We start from the raw sequence: 25,037 nt of genomic DNA, 5'->3' as shown, positions 1-25,037 counted from the left end.
TACATCTCCCTGACAGGAGGTTGTAGCCAGGTGGGGGGTGCTTTGTCCTCTTTAGTAAAAAGCAACAGGACAAAAGGAAATAGCCTCATGCTGCACTGGGAAGGTTTAGGTTAGATATTATGAAAAAAATTCTTCCCAGAAATGTTGTCAAGCATTGCAACAGGCTGCCCAGGGGAGGGGTTATGTCACCATCCCTGGGGATATTTAAAAGATAAGTGAGTGGGACCCTTGCGGACATGGTTTAGTGGTCGTGTGAACTTGGCAGTGCTGGGTGAAGGGGTGGACTTGATGATCTCAGAGGTCTTCTCCAATCTAAACGATTCCATCCTTCCAGGCTATGACCTCAGACTGCAGACTGCCCAGCTCACTGAGATCTTTACCATGACTGCTGTCACCAGGACTCAGATTTGGCACTGCTAAGCTTGCTCTGGCACCTGCGGGCTGTGTTGGAGTTACTCCTGGATGTTTGGATGTCAAAGGCAAAATGGGAATAGTGAAAACCATGCTGTACATTGTATCAGCCTGTAAAGGTACACAGATGCCTGTGCCCTTTGTTTTCAATGGACTGGTGAAAACTTGACCCTTGTGCCCAGGACTTCTAAAAGATGAATAAATAGCTGTATACATACAGCACATGCACACATACAAACATACTTTCTATTTGTGTCTATGTTAATGCATGAACTTAGGGAATAATGTAACCAAGTAATTTTTTCTGCTACTAAAGTAAGTCTGAATAATAATTCACTACATAAAAGCAGCAAGCTTCATCCTGAGAACAATTAATGTCACTTCTCTCCAAACTTCTATATGAGTGTTGTAACAGAGTATCATGGCAGTGCTCTGCCATAGTATCTCTTTTCCAATTTCCAGTCTAACCACATCCACCACCATTTTGTGTCTATAGATTCTGAGCAGTGCTGCTTGTAAGTTTTAGTCATGAACTAAATCTAATTCTGTATTGTCCAAACTGCACTGTTTTTGTTTGCAAGGAAAACAGAGCTTTAGCAGAACCTAAAGGCAAAGCTAACACAGAGATACTACAAAAGAAATTTGTATGATAGCATTTGCTTTATCCAATTTTAGTCATCAAAGTCTAAGGTGGTTGTGTGTTTTCCCTCCACAACTACCAGAAAGATGCTGGCACCTCTCCAGGGTTTTTATCACTCAGACACTTATTTCATGATCTGATGAACTGTTTCCCATCAGTGCCAGCTTCATCCTTTCCACGGATTGTCAAGTGAATCTGCATCAGCAGAGTAGCTGAAACACACGCCTAAAAGCAGATTAAATGAGCCTCTCCTCACTGTTTATTTTAAAATCCAAAAGAATATTCCGGTTGATGACACTTGGATTTTTCGCTCATTGAGAAGAAAAGGGATCAAAGAGAAGTCACCTGGGATGTCAGAGAACTATTATAAAAGAACTAAACTCCCTAAATCTGGTCTTTATCAACATGTCATGAGACAAAAACCATGGAATGTTTAAACCATTTTTCTTTCCCCAGAAGCAAGTGGCTTTTAGAATATTTATAGCACAAATTGCTCTAATTACAAACTGAACCAAGAATAAGTTGTGGAATTCTGACTTCACATGAAAGAGCTCTGATTCTATGGTGGAAAAAATGGCTGAAACACGAAATTTCCTCCCTTCATTCCTGTGTTGCTCTCTGCTCTTATATCAGACTAATATCTTCAAGGAGCTCACTCTGAAAAAAATATGATCTTTTAGCAGACCAATGTGTTTAAATAAAACTATTGTTCTCCCTCTTGTTTGTGACAAAAGGTAATGAATGGAGACTGGGAGTTCCTGAGTACAGCAGGAGCTCTGGAATAACTATTAATATGAATTTCCGAAAAAGAAAGAATTTGATGTGAAGGGCCAAGGCATAAGGACAAATTAGACAGAAGAAGAGATGCTGATTTTCCAGTCTGGGCTGGAAATAACACAGATGGAGAGGTGAAAAATAATAGTAAACATCATGACTGCAGACTGTTCTCTGAGTGGATGTTTTTTGGAGAGCGCAAGCTAAAGGATTCAACTTTTTGGTAGGATAAGTATGTATTACCCATGCCCAAATTTGCAGGTAATCAACTCACAAATCAGCTGATGAGTTAGTTAACTGTTGCTTCCTTAGAAAAAACCACTCAGGTTTGCAAATACCTTTGATGATACACTTTTGGCAACTTAGGGACATGCTGGAGCACATTCTCCTTCCCTGTCACACATTCCCCTCTGCACTTTCCCATGGGCAAATCCAAGTCCAAAAATGCAACAAACCATTCCATATTAATTTCTTTGTGGTATTTTCCTCTACACACAAAAAACTTGCAGTTCTTTGCACATTTATCAGGAAAAGTAACAATAGCATCTCACTTAGAATGGGAATTCAGAAACATTTTACTTGTCAGGCCATAAATCAAATCTTCTGTTTGCGTCTCTAACTTCATTGGCTCTGAAAGCAGAACAGGAGCTGCTTTTCCTCCTTCAGGCTGAGATTTTGGTAACAGTTAAAGTGGGAATACAGAGTCAAAATTTACACTTGTAGCCAATGAGTGAAACAGAAAAATCTTATTCTGCTGCTTTTGTGGGAATACACTGTGGTAAAATGAATAATCCCCAATAGTTTAACTTCTTAGGAGGGAAAATGTAAGGCAATCAGGTGCTTCTGAAGCGCTCAGTCTGTTGTTTGGCTCACTTTACTACCTCTCTAGAAAACCTGATGTGTATTCTTGGCAGCAGGCATCAGTGCCCCAAGGGAGAGGATATACAAGCCTGCAGGAATGTAGATAAACATCTAAGTTCTTACTCTGCATAACAACAACAAAAAATAATCAGTGAAAGCCTTCAAAGTGCTGCCAAGGGGCCCTTCTTCATAGTCACAAGTACCTTACTAAGAGGAGAGCTTACACTTCAACTGAAAATATTTCATATTTAATAGCTCAAATCATAATTCTGACTTTTTTGACCACAGAAAAAAATAATCTATAGGGTTTTATTTTTATGGGGCCAAACAGGGAGAAATGTGTGTCCTTTCTAGCACTGGGCAATGTCTTTTCCTTGTAGTAATGCCTAACGGTTTTGTCAGTTGTTATTTACATAATAACTTTCAGAACCAAAGATGCAGGAAACATTATTTTGTAAAATTTATTAGCTTGCAGGTACTTGCAGGTGCTTACACACCTCACTGAAGCATCTGCTGCCGCTAGAAGCTCATAGAGTTCAGCTGGTATAACTGAAGGTGATGGCGTGTTATTGTCAGGGGAAATAGTGTTTTATTATAGAATTTTCTAACAGTGGGTATTTGGTGAACTCTGGCAATTCCACAGATGAACAGAATGACTGCCCTTTGGGAACGCTATTTATAAACTCAAAAGCGGCTGAACAGCAATCACAAAAAAGCTGCCAGTTTCAAGAAAATTAATGACAATCTGATATTGTTGGAGGATGAAGAGAGAAGAGGCTTTGTGCTGAGCTTAAGGCATGAAGTGTGTTTGCACTGCTTTGTCTTGGCTCCTCTGTGGAAGCCTGGGGTATTGATGGGAGCACCCTGCTCATGGCACTGTCAGTTTAGGCAAATCAATATAGAAAAATGCAAAATTACAGGTAACTTCACATCCCTTTCTCCTAAATGCTCTGGAAAGAAAACTGTGTCTTTGTATCTGGAATCCTTCAGGGTGTGTCTTTGCTGTACTTCCATTAAAAAGCAATCCACAACAAACCCACAAAACGCCCCCCCCCAAAACAATCACACCTAAAATAGTTCCCTGAGTGCAAGTACCTTGTGCAGTTTCTGCACCTAATCCAGCCTTTTGGTGACAGACTGGTTTTATTTGGAATTTTAAAAATTCCAGTCAAACACAGTTCAACTACAAGTCCACACTGCTCTAAAGACTAACAGTTCCCTGCTTTCAATTTTCCTGCTGGGGTGTTGAAACTGAACTTACTGAGCACAACCATCAGAGGAGCACCAGAACCAACACAGCAGTGAGAGAGACAGAAAGAGAAGTTCAGTGTCAAAAAGTGACACATTCCAGTTGCTGTATCAGTGCCTCAGCTGCTGTTGGCAACCACACTTCCAGCACAAAGGGCCTGTACAGGTACTAGCGACTGTGTTTGAATAAAGAAGCACTTTCAGTTGATACCATCATCCTGCCTGTGGCAAGAAATGCAGGCACATATATAGCATGTGTGCATTTACTGTGGTACGAGTATTTATGTATTGAATGTTTTAATAAAACTCACTGACTTTTGAGCAAACTTCATATCTTCTGATCACGTCAAGTTGGGCTACATTGCTGTTATTGATATAGAGAGGGGAAATCTACATTGCTAATGCTGTATGTTTTGTGTGAAGTCATCTCTGCAGAAAAAAGTCTTTTATCCTGCTCAAAGAGCATGTGTGAAAACTGTTGCTTTTATTTTGGAAAGACAAAATGGCTGAAGGCCACAGCTGTTGATTTATTCAGATGCCGAAGGAAACCATTAGCCCATTGGACCCTGAAGATGAGATTCCTTTGTGCTAAATGTTAATATAAGGAAATCCCAAACAGAGGCTGCCAAAGGGACATAATACAAATGCAAAATGCCAAATGTACCTAGAAGGGAAGGAGATAGATGGTTATTTATTAGGAAAAAAAAAAAAAAAAAAAAAAAAAAAGCCAGTGAAAAGCACAGTTTGCTTTTTCTCCTCCTTCTCCTTCAGTACAGTGTGATGTACAAATTGTGAGATGAACACTCTCTTGCACTCAAATCAATAAGAATATTTTTGAAACACGCAGCTACACGTATGGTTGTACTGTTAACTGCATGTCCATGTGAACTGGTTTTTATCAGCATAATGTGGATGGAGCTGCTCCACACACTCCCCGCTGTTTGCAGCTTTGTTTTAATTAGTAGTAATAGCCCAGTATAAATGAATTGCATCCTCAGAAGAGAGGTCAAAGAAAAACCATAATAGCTGTCATCAAGGTAGGCAACTCCTTTTTCAGATTGCTGCTGTAATGGCCTCATGGCAGAAACATGACTAATCATTGCCATACTTAGTCTGAATGTCACAAACATCTCCCTGTCCGCCAGCTCTTTTCTTTCAAGATTCAACAGTTAGAAATACTTTTTTCATACCTGTGCAGGAGTGACATTTCTAATACTTCATTCAGAACTTTAAAAATATTTAGTACAGGACAGGCTGTCATCTACAACAATGTTTAAATCAACACAGATGCTATTTGAAGGATGTATTTTTATGTCACAATGAGGCCACTGAATTGAAACTTGCCCTGGTTCCCTGTCTTGTTCTCAGCCCAGCAAAATGGAGCTTTTGGCATGTGGCAAAGAAATGACATGAGGAAAAGGACAGTATTCAGTAGTCAAGGCTGAACTGATTATAGCAAAAAATGTGATTGACTGAGGAGGTTAATAATAATGGAGGAAATAGACCAAGAGTGATTGAAACAAAGGACAGAGGAATTTGTTTCCGCTGGCTGATGTTCCTCCACTTTTCCAACTAAGATTTTAACCAATAAAAAACAATTCATGTTTGTGGTGTTGCCACAACACTTTCCAGTTAAAGACAAATGAAATCAGGATAAACCTCCAGCGTCCCTATAATTTCCCTCATTTCAGTTAGTTGATTGCTTAATAAGTGAGAATGCAAAATATGCAAAATACAAAGTCATTTGCAGTTATTTGCAGACCAATTCTTATAGAGTTCTTACAGATCAGCATTGACTCACATTCCATAGTTTAAAAAATATGACACTAGGACATGATTCTCTCAACAGTCTGAAAAAATGCCCCACAAATTCCTTAGTATCACTGGCTGTATTCTGGTGATCCTGTCTGTGTCCAGCTGCTTAGTTTTTCACCCTCCTTTAGCAATCAACTGGAAGACAGACTGACCACTTGCTCTTGGCCTGGCTGGAGGAAGTTGTGCTGTACCCAAAGGTTCCAGCCTGTGACTCTGTGCAGCTGCTAAGATGTCCCCAGTGGAGTGTCTGCAGTGGGTAGGAAGAACAGGAAAAACCAAGTTTGCTTTGCTTCTTTGAATAATGATAAAATCTGAGAATATTTAACGTTGGTAAAGACCGCCAAGATCATTGAGTCTAACCTTTGATTGAACACCACCATGTCAATGAAACCAAAGCACTGAGTGCCACCATCCATATATTTTCTCCCCGCCACTTTTTTTTTTTTTTTTTTTTTTTTTTTTTTTTTTTTTTTTTTTTTTAAATAAGAGTCCTGCCTCCTTCTGTGGAATAAACAGATTCACTCTTTACTGATTATGCAGTGAAAGGAAAAGTACTGTATGTGTTGAATGAATATTTTCCCAAGTTGTATGTTTTTAAATGAAATATATCTACTGCTGTTTCAAACCAGCAGAGGGAGTTTGCTCATCCATATAATTTTTAAGCTTCTCAACACAATCCTAATTTTCAGTACTGTTGTTAGCTGGCAGGAGCTGCTGTTGAAAAGAAAAGGTGAAATTTTACTATCCAGACTGTTTAACTCCTTAGTGCTAGAAGCTGCTTGCTTCTACTCAATTTTTATGGATATCATTGTGCAAGAAGTTGCTGCAATGAAAAATGCATTAGAGAATTAAAAGTGTGAAAAATCAACTCAGCTGGAATGTTTGGGAACAAACTATTTGGTTAAAGGGGAATGTAAAATTATTACAGTGCATGTGCCACACAAATGTGCATGAAACCACTGTGTGGTAACAGCTCACACACTTTTTTTTTTTTCTTTGAAAAAAGTCAGTTCCTTTATTTTTTGCAGTCTCATGAGAAGCTTTGAAAGTTCCTGGTTTAGGTTTCTTTATTTGGAAATATTGGAGTAATTTTAAGATTACCACAGTGGCAAAAAAAGGTCAAGTGAAATGTTCACTGTAGCAGTACTAGGGAAAGAGTCTCATTATTACTATTTTTTTGTCAGAGAAAATAAATCAGCTCCAGAGGTGAAAATGGTATCATTCTTATCTTCTGTTATAAACTTGCATAGCAGGAGCTATACAATGATCTCTCTTGTAAAATAAAATTATAGCAGTTACTGATGTTAACAGTGGATATAATCTTGATCTTCAACTATGTCACAATTCTTCCTCTCTCAAAAGCAAGGTAGAAGTTCAGATACCCCATTTAGCTCAACCATAAAACACTTAGAATGCTAATCTTCCATTTTAAAAGGTTTTGTTGAACAAATTTGTGAGACAACTGTGTTATTTTTGGGAACCTAATTGTATTTGAAAGTGCTCTGAAACAAATATGCACTTTTAAAATTCCATAGAGTCAGACTATCAATTCTCTATACCTTGAACTGAAAGAAAAGTCTGAATAAAAAGCAAGAGCCAGTGTTCCCAGTATATCTGTCTGAATATGAGTAAAACTATTTTCAAAGGACTACATAAATACCAATTATTGACTAATATCCAAGGGAAAATGGCTCGTTAAATTTTTCAGCTCTTACTGAAGTGGAAAATGAGGAAGGAACTCATTGTAGGTGATTTAGAAGGCAATTTTTGGTACATAAGCATTTAGCACATGCCACCGGACATAGAGCACAGAGAAAAGAAATTAAGTAGCCACGTGATTTAACACTTGAGTGAAAATAGTCAATAGCCTGGCACAGATGTATTTTCTTTACATGTATTACAATTGCCAACTCATATGAGAATGCTAAATATGGGTCCCCATGCTGCTCTGAGTCACACATGAGCAGACTCGCACTTTTGAAAACCTCAGTGCCGTGAAGTCCTGTCAAACTCAACGAAGCATGGGGCAGGCACAGCTGCCAGGGCCACGCACCTCATGGGCCACAGCCCAGCTTCAGACAGAAAACTGCTCAGGCTGCAGGTGATGTTAACTGGCCAGAGTTATCAAGGCACATTGAAATAAAACAGAATTTCACAAAGATAGCATCTTACCTGGCCACAGCATAAGAACCAGGGCTTTGATCTCCTGCCTGTTCTAGGCTGAAAGGAGGGGCAAAGGCAGCTTTATCTCAGCATGAGTGAATATGAACTGGAATGAGATTTGGCCAGCTTCCAGAAAGACGCTTCTGGAAAGAAGGCTACATGAAGCTCCTTCAATGCTCTGTAAACATGTACACTATGGACATTTTATTTCTCACCTCTTGTTCATGCACATTTAGCTTTGTGGCAGGGCTTTAAAAAGTAAAAACTGCTACATCAGATAAAATTTATAATTCCTCTTATCCTTTAGCCTTCTTTTTTGAGCACATAGCTCTAAAAGGAAGTGGAAAAAGGCAATACATTAGACAGATGAGGATAATTCATTCTCATGGAAATTATTTTCTGAATTTTTATTTGGATTAACTTCAACCTTTAAGGCTGATATTTCCTTTTTGTCCCAAACCTCCTCTTCTTGTTAAGTACTTTAAACCTGGGGGTGCAGGAGGGTCATAGTTTTATAAAAAATAAATTCTCCTTTTAAGGGTAGCATCATGGGGCATTTATAAAGCAAAACAGTGCACCTGCTCCAAGGAAATTCTGACTACGACTTGTACATTCCCAGTTCTGCAGTTAAAATAATGGAGGCACCTGCCTCAAAGTATGGTGAAGCTGATAAAATGCCATAATAAAATGTGATATATACTTGTTTATACACTCAGACTTCATGTTTTGTCTTTAGTGCTCATGATCTAACTCATTTTCCCTTTCTGTGCCATGAGAAAGATGCTAAGCAAAAGCTGACTCCTGGAAATACTTGACATTCTTTTCAGGCTAATTTTGTCCTGAGCTTGGCTGAAACAGCTCATTTGGAACCACTCACAAAAGGATGTCTGCAACAGGAAGAGGGAATATTTTCATTTCAGAGAGCTCTGCTGTGTTATATTCCCTGATTTTCATCAAAACCAGACCATGTTTACTTGTCCTTTTGGCCTCAGGGTCAGGGTTTTTTCTTTAAATTGCTTCAGTTCTAAGTAGTTGTTTCACTCATTCCTGAGTTTCCCACAAAAACCTAAACAGTGGCAGCCTGATATAGCTTGGAGCACTTTGCTACATGCATTTGAAGTAAATAAAAACCCCTCCATCCAACAAAAAAGACCCCAAATCTAATAACTCTTCAAAAGCAGTGCACAAGCCCACAAACATGTGCACGATGTTATGACATTGGCCAAGGGGATTGTTTGGTTGGAAAAGACCTCTCAGTCATCCAGTCCAACCTGTGACCAGATAGCACCATGTCAGCTGGACCCTGGCACTAAGTGCCATGTCCATTCTTTGCTGAACATTCCTCCAGGGATGATGACTCCACTGTCTCTGAGCTACCCATTCCAATGTGCAATCATGCTTTCTGTGAAAGGCTCCAACCTGAGCCCCCCTCAGCCTTTCCTCATAAGATTTGTGTCCAGACCCAGAGGAAGAGGACCTTGCACCGTGAAGCAGGGCAGGGATGTGGGGTGGCCCCATCAGTGCAGGGAGTGGTGAGGGGGATGGTGCTGTTTATGAGCCCTCAAGGCCAAAAAGGTGAAAGAAATCCAGTGTGCATTAAGAAGAGCATTGCCAGAATGTCAGAGAGGGCATCCTGCACCTCTCCTCAGCCCTGCTGAGGCGTATCTGGAGTGCTGTGTCTTATTCTGGTCCCTGTGAGAGACATGGAGCTCCTGAAGTGAGTCCAGTGAAGGCTATGGAGGTGATGAAGGGAGTGGAACATCTTTCTTACAAGGAAAGGCTGAGGGGGGTGGGGCTGTTCAGCCCCTAGAAGAGAAAACTTGGAGGGGCCCTCAGCGCTGTGTGTGTCCCTGCGGGAGGGTTCAGAGCGGCGCCCAGGCTCTGCTCCATGGGCTCAGCCATGGCATCAGAGTGTAATAGACTATGAACACGAAGAAAAGTTCCAATAGGAATTTATTACATTACAGCAGGCAAAGCAAAGGCAAATACAGCGCTGGACGGCAGGGGAGTCTCGCTCCACCAACTGCCGTGAATTGGTAGATTTTTCAGTCTTGCTTTTATCTTGCTTCTTTCCTCCGATGATGTATGTGTGACGTGTTGCTGGGAGGGTCTCTTTCTGTCCCTCGGTGGTCGCAGAGATGAAGGCTGTAGTTGTAAGCTGGAATTCCTGAAACTTAAAGCTGATTAAGCAAGTAGAGAAGGAATGAGCAAGGGTCTGTTTGCCTATCAGCTTAGATAGTGACATAGTAACTTCTTGTTATCTTGAGTTATTTGATCTTCAGTGAACAAAAAATAGTTAATGTTTATCACAATTCCCCCATTTTTCTTGTTCTTACTTATTTTTGTTCACTGTATCTTTGCAGTTCTTGTCTAGCTAACTCTAAAGTTTTTAAATTTTCTTCTTCAGGTATCTGATCATACTTAGTCCTAAGAAGCATAAGATGTGCCGCTTCTAGCCGGCTTTTCACTATAGTAATCAGTTTATTAAATATACATGGTCTAAAGTCTGCTTGCAAATATTTATCATGCCCTCTCCTGGGTGTCTAGTCAGAGGCGATTGTTTCACAGCCCTAATATCTACAAAAATATTCTTCAGGATAATTACAATATCCTTTACTGTGATTTGAGCTTGGGCACATGTAAAATTCCGTTAGGTTCAGTACTTTTTTACAATGATTTATGTTGGTCAGATCACACAATCTTACTCTGAAACTGGGTGCTCTTACAGTAGTTACAGTTTGCAAAATCTCATTGTCATCCCATCTCCATAGTGACCATTTAAAGGGTTGGTGTGGTAGATTGTCTAGGGCATTAATCCCTCTCAAGTATAACATAACAAACAAAAGGATAACAATTGCACTCTGGGTCTCTACACTTTATCTTAACATCAGAGTTACAAATTAATTTTTCCTCCGTGTAGTGTGGTTCTGGTGCATATTCTACACGGTGTCCATTCATTGATGATCTCTCCTCTGGATCCGTAACTTCAGGTCTCCAGGATTGCTTGTTACCTGCTACTCAGGAGTCAGTTTGCTCACTGGCCCTTTAATTCTGCTAGCATGGGTCCCTTTCTTTTCTGCTGTTCTGACTGCAGTATCTGTAGTAAGCAATACAAGGTAAGGGCCCTCCCATTGTGGGGCTAAGGTTGCTTCTTTCCAGGACTTTATCATTACTTAATCTCTTGGTTGCACCTGGTGCAGTTTCAAATCTAGTGGGGGTCTCTGAGCTAACCTTCCCTTATTCTATAGATTTTCCTTATATTTTATTAGGCTGGTAATGTATACATTTATATTTTGATCCCTCAACTTTGGATGATCTTGCGGTTCCTCTATATTGTAGGGCATTCCATACAACATTTTAAATGGAGATATTCCCATATCCGATCTAGGTTGTGTCCGGATATTAGCAATGCTAATGGTAGGCATTTTACCCATGACAGTTTGGTCTCAATCACAAGTTTGGTCAATTGTTTTTTAATTTCTCCATTCATTCTTTTTACTCTTCTTGAACTTTGGGGGTGCCAGGGGGTGTGATAATCCTATTGTATTCCCATTATTGCCATGGTTTCTTTAATTATTTTGGATGTAAAGTGGGGGCCTCTGTTCGAGTCAATGGTTTCCGTGACCCCATATCTGGGAATAATCTGCTCTAATAGGGTCTTGATCACTGTTTATGCCGTTGCCCTTGCCGTAGGGAATGCCTCTACATAATGGGTTAGGTGATCCACTATTACTAATAGATATTTATACCTCCCAGTCTTTGGTAACTCAGTAAAGTCTAGTTGGATGTTAGCAAATGGCCGGTATGCTGTAGGTCGTCCCCCCCTATTAAGGTTTTTCTTAAATTGGCTTTATTTACTTTTAGGCAGGTAACGCACCCCCTCACTACCTGCTTTGCTAAGTTATCTGCCCCAATACACATATGTTTGGTGGCAAATTGATCTACTAATGCTTGTGCCCCCCAATATGTTTTGCTATGTATTCTCCTCATAATATCCATAGTTATGGATTTAGGCAGTACAGTTCTATTATCCTCTGGAAGTCGCCATTCCCCTTCTGGGTCTTCTCTCAACCCCATTCTTTTCATCTTTTCTTTTTCCTGCATAGTAAAACTATATATCTTTTGCAAATTCCCTCTGCTAGTCTCACGCTCTTTTCTTTCAGCCTTCGGATCTTTCTGGGGGGTAGATTGTGACGTCTGCAAAGCAGCCCTTCTTGCTTCCTGATCTGCTGCTTTATTTCCCCTGCTTTTAAAATCCAATCCCTTTTGATGCCCTTTCAGGTGAACAACAGCAATTTTCCTAGGTCCCCTCAAGGCCTTCAGCAGTTTCCTGATTAGATCCTGGTGAACTAGGTTTTTTTCCCTGGGAGTTTATCAACCCCCGTTCTTCCCATATTTTCCCAAAAGTGTGTATAATCCCATAGGCATATTTTGAGTCAGTATAGATGGTACCTGATTTATCCTTCAACAACTGCAATGCCCGCAGTACAGCATAAAGTTCACAGGCCTGCGCCAACCAAGATCCACTTAGAGGGCCTGATTCGATAACTGCAAGTCCTTCTCTCCCAACTATTGCATAGCTAGAGACCCTTTTTCCATTAATTACTCACGATGAGCCATCTACAAACAACCTACCCCCCTCTGGGGAGATGGGGTACTGTTTAACCCTTATCGGTGTCTCTGGATCTTTAATGATTACCGAGAAGGGGGGTATATTCAACCTTCCTACACTATCAGGAGTGTATCATACTTCTGAGTTAATTTTTTCCTCATCCTCTACCCTCAAGGGACAGAGTTTTATTTTGATTTCCTCATTTACTACTTCTATATTAATACCCATTTCTATAATTAAGTCTCTCCCTAACAAATTATAATCTGCTTCTGGTACTAGCAGAAGGTTCCTATTCTTATTTTGGACTTCGATTCCACCAGTACATTCTTAATAACAGGGACTTCAAAGGGCTCCCCCTTCGCCCCTACCACTTGAGCAGTTTCTTTTGATATCTTACATCCCTTCGGTAGTACCTGGACTGTCGATTGCCCAGCTCCAGTATCTACTAAAAACTCAAATTCCTGCTGCTGAGGACCTATTTTTAATTTTATCAAGGGCTCCTGATGTTTCTGTGTCCCCAGCAAATGAAGCCCCTGACTCCTTCAGTCTTCTTTGAAGACTCTCTCATCCCTCAGCTGCTTCTTGCAGTTTCTCCGAAAGTGTCCTTCATTCCCACAGTAGAAACATACGCCTCCATTTTTTTCCTCTACCCGGAGAACCCCTCCCCCATTTCTCTGGGCCACTTGACTTGTTTTGGGAGGGGCATCAATTCTCCTAGTTTCTCTCACTGCTGCCACCATCATTCTTACTTGTCTCTTGTGACTCTCTTCATCTCTTCTCACACATACCTTCTGTGCTTCCTTTAATAGCTCATCTAGGTCTCTATCTTGCCAATTATCTAGTTTTTCTAACTTCTTTCTGATATCTTCCCACGATTTAGCCACAAATTGTGTTTTTAGTAGTGCTTGCCCTAACGGTGTCTCAGGATCTAAGCCCGAGTACATCTGCAGGTTTTTTCTCAAGCGTTCTAGCCAATCCGTAGGTGTCTCTTCCTTTTTCTGTCTCTCATTAAATGCTTTGTTGATGTTCTGCCCCCTAGGCACCGCTTCCCGGATCCCCTGTACTATTATCCCCCTCAGATCCTGCATATTGATTCTGTGATCCTGCTGATGATGATTCCAATTGGGATCCTGCAAAGGCCACTTGGTGTCTGCTAAGGGTCCTTGTGCATGTTGCGAATCCCATAGCCGCATCCCCGCTCGTCTAATCATATTTCTTTCCTCGGCCGTGAAGAGAATATTCAATATGGCTTGCAACTCACTCCAAGTATAAATACTGGGTCCCAAAAATTGGTCCAGTCTCTCGGCCACCCCCAAAGGATCTTCCAGGAGGCTCCCCATCTCCCTCTTAAATTCCTGAACATCCCTAGAACTCAAAGGTACTGAAACAAACCCTATCGCTGGGTGAGGTCCCTGGCCCCCCCCCACAGGCATTTCTCTTAGGGGATATAGGTTATGCTGTCTAGCCCGACCTCGGGTTATGGGTCCCTGCACTTCCTCGGGGGGCTCGGGATTACTCCCTGCTTCATGAGGCTCCATTGGAGGTGTATCCGGAATCTGGGGGTTCTGAGGGGGTATGTAAGGAGGTGGGATTAGTAAGGCTTCTTCCTCTTTACTCCTGTCTTTCTTTCGTCCTCCCTCTTTGAGGGGAAACAGGAGCACTTCACCCCCAGGTCTTGTAACCCATACATTAGCATATTCACTTTCTTCCTGACTAACAGGAATTTTAGTGTTTACTCACAAGTTGAGTTTTTGCCTCACCCAATCTTCTGATGATCTAAAAATAGGCAAAAAAATATTCCAGGAAATCTCCTTTCCACCCTATACTACTACACAATAATGGATCATTTTAGCTTTATCTTTACCCCCTGTGTTAGGGTAATGTTTCTAATTGTCTAATATGAACCCCAGTGGGCTATCTGTTTTATGGGAGTAGAGGGCCTGCTCTTCCCCTGTCCCATCTTCTGGAGTGCCCTCACACAAGCGTGGTGCGGAAATCACTCGCTTCCCCTTGTTCGTGGCTCACGCCCTCTCGGGCAATGAGAACCGCACTACTGAGGGTCCACAATCACTTGGAAAATCCGAGCTGCCGGTTCTCCTCTCACTCACACACACACTCGCAGCACTCCAGGATACCCGACCCAGACCGAACGGAATCTTCCACACAGATACTCACGCGTCTTGCGTCTTCGTCCGGACCTTTGTGCACAAAGTTTATAGGGTCTGCCGGCTTCCTTTGCCTAATGCTTTGAATTTAGGTTCGTCGGTCCAACCGAGACAGGAATCGGGTCTACCTGGGCCGCCGACTGATCGGCGGGGCGCCCCCCAGGCAGAACCAAAAGTCCTATCTCACAGGTGGATCCGAGTCACGGCACCAAATTGTAATAGACTATGAACACGAAGAAAAGTTCCAATAGGAATTTATTACATTACAGCAGGCAAAGCAAAGGCAAATACAGCGCTGGACGGCAGGGGAGTCTCGCTCCACCAACTGCCGTGAATTGGTAGATTTTTCAGTCTTGCTTTTATCTTGCTTCTTTCCTCCGATGATGTATGTGTGACGTGTTGCTGGGAGGGTCTCTTTCTGTCCCTCGGTGGTCGCAGAGATGAAGGCTGTAGTTGTAAGCTGGAATTCCTGAAACTTAAAGCTGATTAAGCAAGTAGAGAAGGAATGAGCAAGGGTCTGTTTGCCTATCAGCTTAGATAGTGACATAGTAACTTCTTGTTATCTTGAGTTATTTGATCTTCAGTGAACAAAAAATAGTTAATGTTTATCACAAGAGGAACAGGCAGGAACTGATGCCCAGCAAGTTCCACCAGAACATGAGGAAGAACTTCTTTACTGTGCAGTGACCAAGCACTGAACAGATTGCCCAGAGACAGTGTGGAGTCTCCCTCAGTGGAGATATTCCAGAACTGTCTGGACACAATCCCATGCCATGTGGTCTGAGTAATTCTGCCTGAGCAGGGAGAGAACCACTGTGGTGCCTTCCGACCTGACCTATTCTGTGATTGTGTGAAGGAGACTATGAGGCATGTGAAGGGAGGGATGAGGGGAGTGATGAAGCGGCTTTGAGTGCGTTATGAGAGTGCTGTGAGGAGGTTATGGGAGAGCTGTGAGGAGCCTGACTGGGGAGTGATGAGGGAGCTGTGAGGGGGTTACGAGAAGGGTGGTTGATGAGGGCGGGGACGGAGGCCCGCCGGGGGGCTGATGAGGGTGTGACGAGAGGGCGGTGCCGGGGGGGTGGTCCCTGCTCTGAGGGGCGGTCCCGGGGGCGGGGCGGGTTTCCCGCGCGGGGCGGGGCCGCGGTGGTGACGTCACCCCCGCCTGGCAACGGCGTGGGGGCGGTGGCGGCGCGCGGCTCTCGCGGGACTTGGCGCCCCCCGCCGTGGGCGGGGCGGAGCCGCCGGTGCCGGAGCTCGGCGGAGGCGGCAGCGGGAGCGGCGGGACGGGACGGGCGAGCGGTCCCTCTCCGCCGGGCCGCCCGCGGCTCGGAGCTGCCCCTTCCACGCCCGTAGCGCCACGGATGGAGCCGCAGTGCCCGGCTTGAACGCGTCGGTGGGACCCGGAGCCGCTCCGCCGAGCCTGGGCGGGCGGGCGCAGCATGGGTGAGCGCGACGGGGAGTGCGGCGGGACCGGCCCCCTCTTCCCGCTTCTTCGGGGGCGCCTTCTTCGCCCTTTGTCTGCGGGAGGGCGCGGACCCGCGGGGCCTGGGGCAGCCCGCGAGGTTCGCGGGGCGGGAGCGGTGCCGATATCCGGGGGCTGCTGGAGGAGCTGCCGGGCCGGCGAGTGCGGCAGGTGTTCGGTGAGCGCTCCCTCCTGGGTGAGGCCGGGGCCGCTCTGTCCCGCCCGCTCCCGGGGGCTGCGAGGGGGGCCGGGCTGGGAGGAGACGCGGGGCGTTCCGTGGGTTTCGGTGGGGAAAGCGAGATGTACAGCAGTGCCCGGTGCTGCTTGGAGGGAGTGGCTTGATGAAGCATAAAAGTTTTTATGGTTAAATCGAGCCCTTTCGCTTTTTTTTTTTTTTTTTTTTTTTTTTTTTTTTTTTTTTTCCCACTCGGTGTCAATTTGAGCTGCGCCTTCCCCCATTTCCCCACCAAGGCGAGAAGCACTCGCTGTATTTTAAAGGGAGCGAATGTAGAACCACTGGGAGTGTTCCTGTGTTCAGGATGTGCCAGTTCAGGTTCACACTGGAAACAGTCGGTTGTGATGGGTCTGGTTTTTAATGTAAGCGTCGGCATAGGGAAGTATGAACGAGTAACTTAAGCACCACTCTTTAGAGCCCTCTTTGCTTATAGCAACTTCCCCTTTATAGAGACTTTGGACTTCCACTGGAGTCCATAACGGCGCGCGGGTCCCTTTGTATCTGATACCTCTTCACTGCCCCGCTGTGCTGTGTAACACCGGTGTGCTCGTGGAGGGTGTGTGCAGGGGCGCGGGTGGCAGTGGCTTCAGTGCCCTGTGTGCAAACATGCTCCATCAGAACGGGAGTAAAGCTTTTGAAGTGGAAGGATACCTGGGTTTTGGATAGCTTTTCTGCCTCCCCGTTGTGCATAGAAATGAAGAAGTGCACGGTGTGCAGATCAAACGTGCAGTTAGTGAAGCGAGACGGTCTCCTCCTGACTGGTGTTCTGCTGATTATCAAGATCTGCTTTCAGTGTGTTTATCTCAGCAAAAGTTGTCTTATGAGGTCAAAGCACAGTTAAAATGAAATATGAAAATATGAAATGAAATTAGTGTTTTAAATTCTGGTAGAAACCAAGCATGTCACTTTTTGATGTTTTTTTGTGATTATTCAGAATAGGTAAGACTTGCTCTTCATTTCTTTTCGGGCTTCATTGTTTTATTTGCAAGTGAGGAATGTCTGCCCAGGTCATTGTAGGGGCCTGTGATGGCAGTTCCTAAAGCGTAAAGGCTTAGTGTGCTAATTAAATATATTGAACTCAGGCTGTAATGCTGAAATGAGAAATAGCTCAGAATTGACATATGGTAGGTTTGGGTTACTAAAATCCTTAGTATACTCCATTAGTATAGTTAGGAATACTGTATAAAGGCTGAGTGTGGTTCATGATTGTATATGATTGTTCTGTGACATGGTTTTATGTTCTGCAACATGGTTTTATGTATTTTTGTGCTTAAGTTTCTTTTTCTAAAGGAAATACTCTTCTGATGACCATGTGAGGAGCATGTTATCGCTATTCTAGATATGACTGAACTGAGTGGGTTCACATACTGCGTTGACTGTTGCTGTTGTGTGGGTTATTTTTTGCCATAACAATTTGTGTGTATGTGCAGTTACAGAGCAGTTCCTGCCAGGTTGGTGGCCAAGCTCTAGAGAGGATTGTATAACAATCCCAGAGCCTTTTAAACAGGTTTTCTCTGGAGGTGTTGTCCTTTATTCAGATTTCCAAGTATTTCTTTCTTGTGATCAAAAAGGGGGAGGAATGTACAATAAAACATCACTAAAACTAAGAGTGGAAAAGGAAGTAACTGTAGCTTGCTCTGCGCTCACTAGTTGCCTCACAGTTTACCTTGAGAAGTCATTAGTTGATTATTTTATTTCTGGCATCATGGTAGAGCTGGCTCCTTGATAAGAGATTGTCTTTTATATCAGCTTGCAGAAGGGATTTTATATATAAGAGGTGGCTTAGAGTGGAGTGTTGAGGTATCTTTGATGAACTCAAGGATTTCTGAGGTTTGTGGAGAAGTAAGAACCGGCCAATATGACTCTGGAGGAACCAAAAGGAGAAGGGCAGAAGTACAGAATGCCTTGGAAACAAGTTCTTTCATGTTCCTCTGATAGAAACAAGTTCTTTCATGTTCCTCTGGTAGCTGGAAGTTAATGTTTTAGGAGCACATGTCATTCAGATGTCTGAAGGATGGGGGGGGGGGATGTGGTCAGAGGCGGTGCACACGAGACCATATAAAGTTATTGATAAAGTGACAGTGACACCCTTGAGTCCTGTCATTATAATTCTCTGCCTTCTGCACTAGATTTATCCTGTGTGTATGACTCTAGAAGCAGCTTGATAAACAGATTAAAGGGAAAAAAATGTATTCAGATGTTCTAGGTGGAAAAGACTTTGATTGAATTGTCTTCTGCTGTCTTTGGTTGATATTAACTTGGAGAGATGCGGCTTTATAACTAAGAAGGAAATATTCCAGCAGCAGCTGATAAATTTCCACAGTAGAATTCTGCAGTCTACTGACTCTCTGTCAGTATCTTAGCTATATGCATCCTCTCCATCTTTTTTATTTCCAAAAATCTGTGCAGATTTTGATTTATGGTTCCCATGGTTAGTATATTTGAATTTGCTACATGTGATCTTCAGAAAAATTTGTGATTTTGGAATACTTTAAGAAGCCAGGTACACTTCTTCTTTGCCAACAGAATAAGTATAAATCTATTTGATCTACAGAGTAAGTTCATTGAACATTAAACTTCGTTGAAGCCTTTTGCTAACTTCATGTTGGCAACAAAAAACAATCTGGAAGGTTTTTGTAAGCTGACTTAATACTTTTAACATATTGTCCTGGAGACAGTGGCACTTTCAGTATTCACCAGTAGTATTCCAAGAATCTGTTAGAGCATTGCTTCAGGATTTGTTCTTCAATTCAAAAACCCCTCACAGAATAACACCCCCCCAGAAAAAAACCAAAACAAAACCAAAAATCTACTCCATATATCCCCAAGCAAATGGGATAAGATAGATGAAGAGTCCTGCTGCTGGTATTTTTTCCAAGAAATATGTAAGGGGATCTGCACTTGAGCTTCAGTCAGACTTTATTGTATGACAATCAGAAGTTCAAGTTGTTAAACCCTTCTGTACTCAGGTACTTGATGAACCTGATGTTGACCAGCTGTACTTGTGGTGGTCAGCAAAGTGGTTTCTTAGTGCCATTTTCTTTATCGTAGACAAAACCAGAAGGGAGAGTGATGTAAAATTGACTCTGGAAGTTATGTGCCTAAGCTGCTGGGAAACCAAATTACAGTAACTTGGAAAAGTTGATGTATCCTGACTTTGGGTCAAGACAGAGCAGAAATCACGTCAGAGGGTGCTAAAGATTCTGTCAGCTCAGCTCTTGCTTTTTTTTTTTTTTTTTCTCTTTTCTTTCTCCTTTTTTTCCCTCGAGAATATAAGAACTGCTGTGCTGAGAGTCCTGACTGTGGAGACAGGTAGGGAGGAAAAGAATATGGAAAGCAGGTTTGTAGTGGATTTTTTTTGCTCCTCTGGTTTTTTGCCCCCGTCTTTCTTTTTATAAAAACCCTTAGTCTGGCAGTTAGTGATTTATGAACTTTCTCAGAGGTGTTTGTGGTTTCACCAGATAATTTTTTATAGATAGTTCAAGTCTGTGGTTGTCCGTCCCTAAGGGGCTCAAAAAACCCCGGTGGTTTTTGCCAACCACCACTGTCAGTGACAGTGGGAGTCCTGGTTTAACATACATGAGAATGCATGGGGGACCCTAACCCCTAACCCTCATCCTTCCAGTGTGAGGGGTTTTTTGCCCTAAAACTGCTCCTTGTTCTGCCAGACTCCTTTGTATTTTTGAAAAACGGTGAGTAATTGTTTGGTGCCTTCATACTGAGAAGTCTCTCTACATCCACTTATGTCATGTGCCAGCCATTCCAGGTGCTGGTCAGCTTTACTGGATAGTTATTTTAGTATTGATCATGTTTTCATCTTGTTGAAAAGAGTTTTTCATGTAATTTAAGAGCTAACTTCATGTAGGGGTGCAGTTATATTTGCTGTCTCGGTTTCTTTTTGTGGTTTCTTTTTTCTGACAGTTCTTAAGAGCTTTAGTTTCAGCTAGGTCGGACCTTGCCCTTGAATTATCCTCACCTTCACTGGCTTTCTCCATTGTCTGCCTGTGCTTGTTATTTTTTTCCCCTTTGTGGGTTTTTGTTGCATAAACACAGGAAATGTGTGGTTGGGTTGTGTGGGGCTATGTGAGGTGGCTGCTTGGTCTGTCCTGCTCTGGCTGTCACAGCTCTGATCTTCCATTCATTGTGCTTCTCTGGAGTCACATATGACTGCTGGTCTGGTAGTTCCCTAACCTGGCTTCATAAAAATGATTTGTTAGGAAAGAGCAGCAATGAAAATGCTGAAAGAGACTAAAATCATCTTGACAGAAGCGGTGAGTCAATCAGGTGAAATTTGTTGCTAGTGTGTCTGGGGTGTAGCAATTTCCATCAGCTGTGATTGCTTCCTCGGGGCTTAAAATGTGTCTCTGGTCCTTGGCTGGGGTTTAACCTTTTTCTTCTGCTCCTTTTAAAGTGGGTAATTTTTTTTTTTTTTCTAAGTGGCATCCTTTATTTTGTAAGATAGCTAAATTGCATTCAGCTTTTTCTTTCCTGACACTTTTCCATAATGTTGCTTTTTGTTTCTATTCTGAATTGTAATGTGCTAATGATTAAAATGTGCCCAGTGTTCAGTGGAGGTGATGCCTGAGCCTTTGCTGTCCCTTACTTTGGATGTGGGATGGTGAGGAACAGATTTCCCCAGTGCTGTGGGGGTGGAAGCACAACCCTGCCTGAGCATCATCCATGGCTGTCCTGGTGCACTGGTGACAGCAGGACTGAAGCAGTAAAACTGCCTTTCCAGTTGCCTCTTTTCTGGTGTGAACTCTTGCTATGTTGATAAATGTCCTTTTTCCCTAAATTATTCCCTGTTTCCCAGCATAAACTTCATTTCACCAGGACTGCTATTTCCTTTCTCTAACTAATGCCAACATGAGTTTTTGGGTGGGATTGTGTTTTATTTCACTACTTCTATGCAGAATTGACTTTCTTCATATACAATCAGTATGAAATACTTTTTCAGAAATCTTGAACAAAGAAAATAATGCACTGTAGATATTTTTGAACAGAAATTTAAGTCTTGCCACTGCCAGAGTCCTAAATCAGACTGAAGGAAAAATCACAGTATGTCTGTCTGCCAAATGAGTTGAATCTTTCAGGGTGATGTACACTGTAGAGAGTATAATTTAGGTTATATAGAATACTAAGTTCACTTTTCTTAAAGGAATATTTATTGCCTATACTATGCTCATGACCTGAGATAGGCTCAGCTCATCAGAGCCTGGTGCTAAAAACACTAAGGGCATGAGTTTATTCCCTGTTTGGGCCATTTATTTAAGAGTTGGACTCAGTGATGGCTGTGGATCCCTTCCAACTCAAAACATCTTGTGAAATCTGTATTGGGCCAGGATTGCTTTCAGCAGAATAAATGAGAATATAATACTTTGAATAATGTAAAAAATGAAGCATTTTTTTTTAATTTCAGCAGTTTGCACGGTGCTGACCTCTGATGTCACAGGTGAGGGCTGCAGTTGCTCTCCACTTAGTGCTGAAGAGCTTTGTGATTGCAAATTTGGTTTAAATTTTACATTGTTATTAAAGAAACTCTAAATGAATATTATTGCATTCACTGTTTTACATAGATAAAGTGTTGTTTTAAATTATTTAAATGGATTAAGATTACACTGTTTCTTAACAGTAAGTAAATCACTGTAAACATACTTTTTGTCATTAGAGGCAAATGGTTTTGGAATTAAGCAGTGCTAGGCAATCTCATTATTTCTGCTTCTGCAGCAGCTGTGAATAGATTTTTGTGGATGGGAGTTATTAATGATTTTTACTTTAATTTTAAATAAGGCAGTTTTGCTAGAGTTCCTGGTAACTTGCCTGACTTTCTATTTAAAGAAGACTTTTAAGTCATCAGTTTCTGCCTCTTTGATAAAATTACTAAGAGGTCAGCCTTTGTCAAATGTTTTTGACTGTGGATATAGTTTGATCTTTTTAAGCTGTCACTGAAGTTCAATCTGAGCCTTTGCTTACCTCTGACTAATAAGCATTGTCCTGTTCCCTTGCTTGTATGAAGCAAACAATCTGAACTTCTCTCTCTTCCTGAGTCAGCTTTCAGCCAGGCTGGCTGTCTATGAGACTGAGCTCATGGCTGCAGGAGGAGGAGGAGGATGCTACTGGCACTGACAGCAGCTGCTGCACACTTTCACCAGTTGTCAGCTTGACCCTGATAGAAATTTTTTGTCTTCCAGTTTTGGATCTTCAGTTCAATTGTGGCTTTGTTGGTGACATGCCAGTATACCATAATTCCTCATAGTGTGTTTTTATTTCCCCAAGTTGCACTGTTTCTTCATTTTTCAGGAAAAATACAAAAGCAAGCAGAATGTTTCAAGTTTTTTCTTTTCAATGCAGCTTTGGCACTCAGGGAGAAAAGTCTCCATCTTTGCTGCGTGAAGAAATAAAACCACTAATTTCATAAAGTGGAGGAGAATCTCATCAGTTAACTCTGAACTTGTACCTTGAGCTATGAACAGATTTGTTTTAAGGCTGCTTTGCCTTTATAATCTCCCTTGTCCTGAAGTCACGCTGTGGGTGCAGTTCCAGGCTGTGCTGTAGAGATAACTCCAGAATGCTGCTGCAAGGGGCCTGAGCCAAGCAGTGCCTGTGTCTGCCTTGCCCTGGCTCTAGTGGCTGTCAGCCCTGCTGGGAGCAGATGAGCTGGCTTTTGGGGAGAAGCTCCTGTGCCAGCTTTGCCATCACATCAGCAAGCTGGATGGCCTCACTCTGGCTGTGGTCCTTACCTCCTGGGCAAGAGAGTGCATGGGACTGAATTTCAGGAGTCAGAGAATGTAGAGTGTTTCTCCTTTTCCATTTTAACCTGCAGTTACTTGGCACTAGATCCATGCTAAAAGTTCATAAATTTCTTCTGAATGTCTATATTAATTGTTCTCCTTAAGTGTTCATGATCCACCAAACTGGTTATTTCACAGCCTTCTTTTTCTGTATCTTTAAAAGAGTTCTTTTATCCCTCCCAATCCATTTTAAGCCAGCCAAATGTTCCTTTTAAACTGTACCTCTAATTTGCAATTTTTAAATTGATTTAATGATAACTTTAAAGAGAAAATAGTCTCTAAACAGCCAGAACCTGTTACTGAGATGCCTTTTGTATTTCTGTAGGTGTTGGCTTTGGTTGTTCTCAATAAGATGTATGTCTTGAGGAGAGGACTGAGCACAATATGTAAAAATATGCATCTGTTCTTCTGTATCCTGATTTTCTGCAGTTGGGCTGGACTTGCAATGTTCCCATCACTTAAATGTTTTTATGGAGTTTGGCTTATTAAGCACTATCACAAACCAGTAAATGCAAGATTAAGTAGAACAAGCTGGCCTAAAATTGAGGTAAATCACATTGCTATTTGCACTCATTTTAACATCTAAATGTTTCTGTCAGGGAAGTTATTAATTGCTAGAACAAACTGCCAGGAGAATGCTAGATCCATCATTTCTTGGTATAGTCAATCCCTGGATAATGCAGATATCAATGTGTTCTTTAATCTCCCCTTTTGGCAAGTTCAGTGATCATGTGTCCACGCAATGATCTAGTTAAAGACACTGGCCAGGGTTGAATCCAGCTGGAAGAGAACCAGCCGGCTGATTTCGCAGCAAACTAGACTGACACACCCTGGAGCAGCACAAATGTGAGACAGAACAGGGGAAGAGGTGGTGAGATGAGAATGAGTAGGGAGAGGCCATGCAGGGTCATTCCTTTAGCCTCAAATTGTTGGAGTAGCTGTAAAATCCTGCTCTCTGTAAGTGACTAAAGCAGTTGTACCTGAAAAGCAGAGCCCATCTGTTTCCCTTTCCAAAGAGGTTAAGTGAAGAATACTCTTGTTAAGAGATTTTGGTACAAGACTTGACAAAATTAGCAGGATTTACAAGGTGCATGAGTGTCTTTCTGCAGGGTGGGCCATGGGCTGTTTGTTTGAAACCTCAGTGTCCCAAACAACACTTCTTGCTGTGTTCAGCTGAGTTGGTGCTGTTCTGAAGCCAGGTGGAATGAGATGCTGTGCTGCAAGTGAGGCAGTGGAAGTGCTGAGGTGAGCAAGGCTTTTGAAGCCATGAGGATAAAAGCAAATATGTTAATCCCATGCACTTGTGGGTATGGTAGATAAGGAGGCAGCAGATTTCTTGAAAACTGAAAACAGCAGCATATAGCCTTTTAATAAAGGATAAATTATCATGAACTGTGCTGTTTTGCTCTTGAAAATCAAATACAGGGCTTCCTTTGCCTGACCTGCAGGTTACTGAAAATACACCTCATCCTTCAGCACAGGGAAGGAGAGTGTCTGTGAAGTGGAAGATTATACTAAAAACCATTACACTGACACATCCCATTATAAGAAGCCTAAGTATAACAGGGTTTGCTTTTACAGCCTTCCAGTATCTGAATAGGGATATGGTGCAAGGAGGTAGGGGAATTGGAAACCATCTCAGTTGACACCCTTTGTGGCTCAAGGAGAGCTTGAAGGCATTTCTTAAATCATTGTGTGTTGTAGGGCTATATATATAAATTAACAGTGCAGGGTTGTCAAGTAAAAGAACAATTAAGAGTGTACAAAATGGCTTCCTCTTTTTTTCATATGCTCATCACCTTACTAGATGCTTATTTTGTGGGAAGAGTTTGCTTTTTCAGTCTTAGTGCTTCATCCTTA

The 25,037-nt window shown here is 42.3% G+C and overlaps 1 protein-coding gene across 1 annotated transcript in view; it reads left to right on the top strand.

Annotated features, from left to right (window-relative positions):
- The first annotated feature begins 16,002 nt into the window (after positions 1-16,002).
- CD2AP (CD2 associated protein) overlaps positions 16,003-25,037 on the top strand; it is a 77,513-nt gene continuing 68,478 nt past the window's right edge. Inside the window, exon 1 of the mRNA XM_040059763.2 lies at positions 16,003-16,132. Within this exon, the coding sequence (XP_039915697.1) occupies positions 16,129-16,132 (4 nt within the window). The 5' untranslated portion in view covers positions 16,003-16,128. The remainder of the gene's footprint in view (positions 16,133-25,037) is intronic.

The sequence above is a fragment of the Hirundo rustica genome, chromosome 3, assembly GCF_015227805.2.
Source record: "Hirundo rustica isolate bHirRus1 chromosome 3, bHirRus1.pri.v3, whole genome shotgun sequence".
Lineage (NCBI taxonomy): Eukaryota > Metazoa > Chordata > Aves > Passeriformes > Hirundinidae > Hirundo > Hirundo rustica.
The sequence above is the reverse complement of the archived record's forward strand: the minus strand, read 5'-3'. Positions and strand labels throughout refer to the sequence as shown.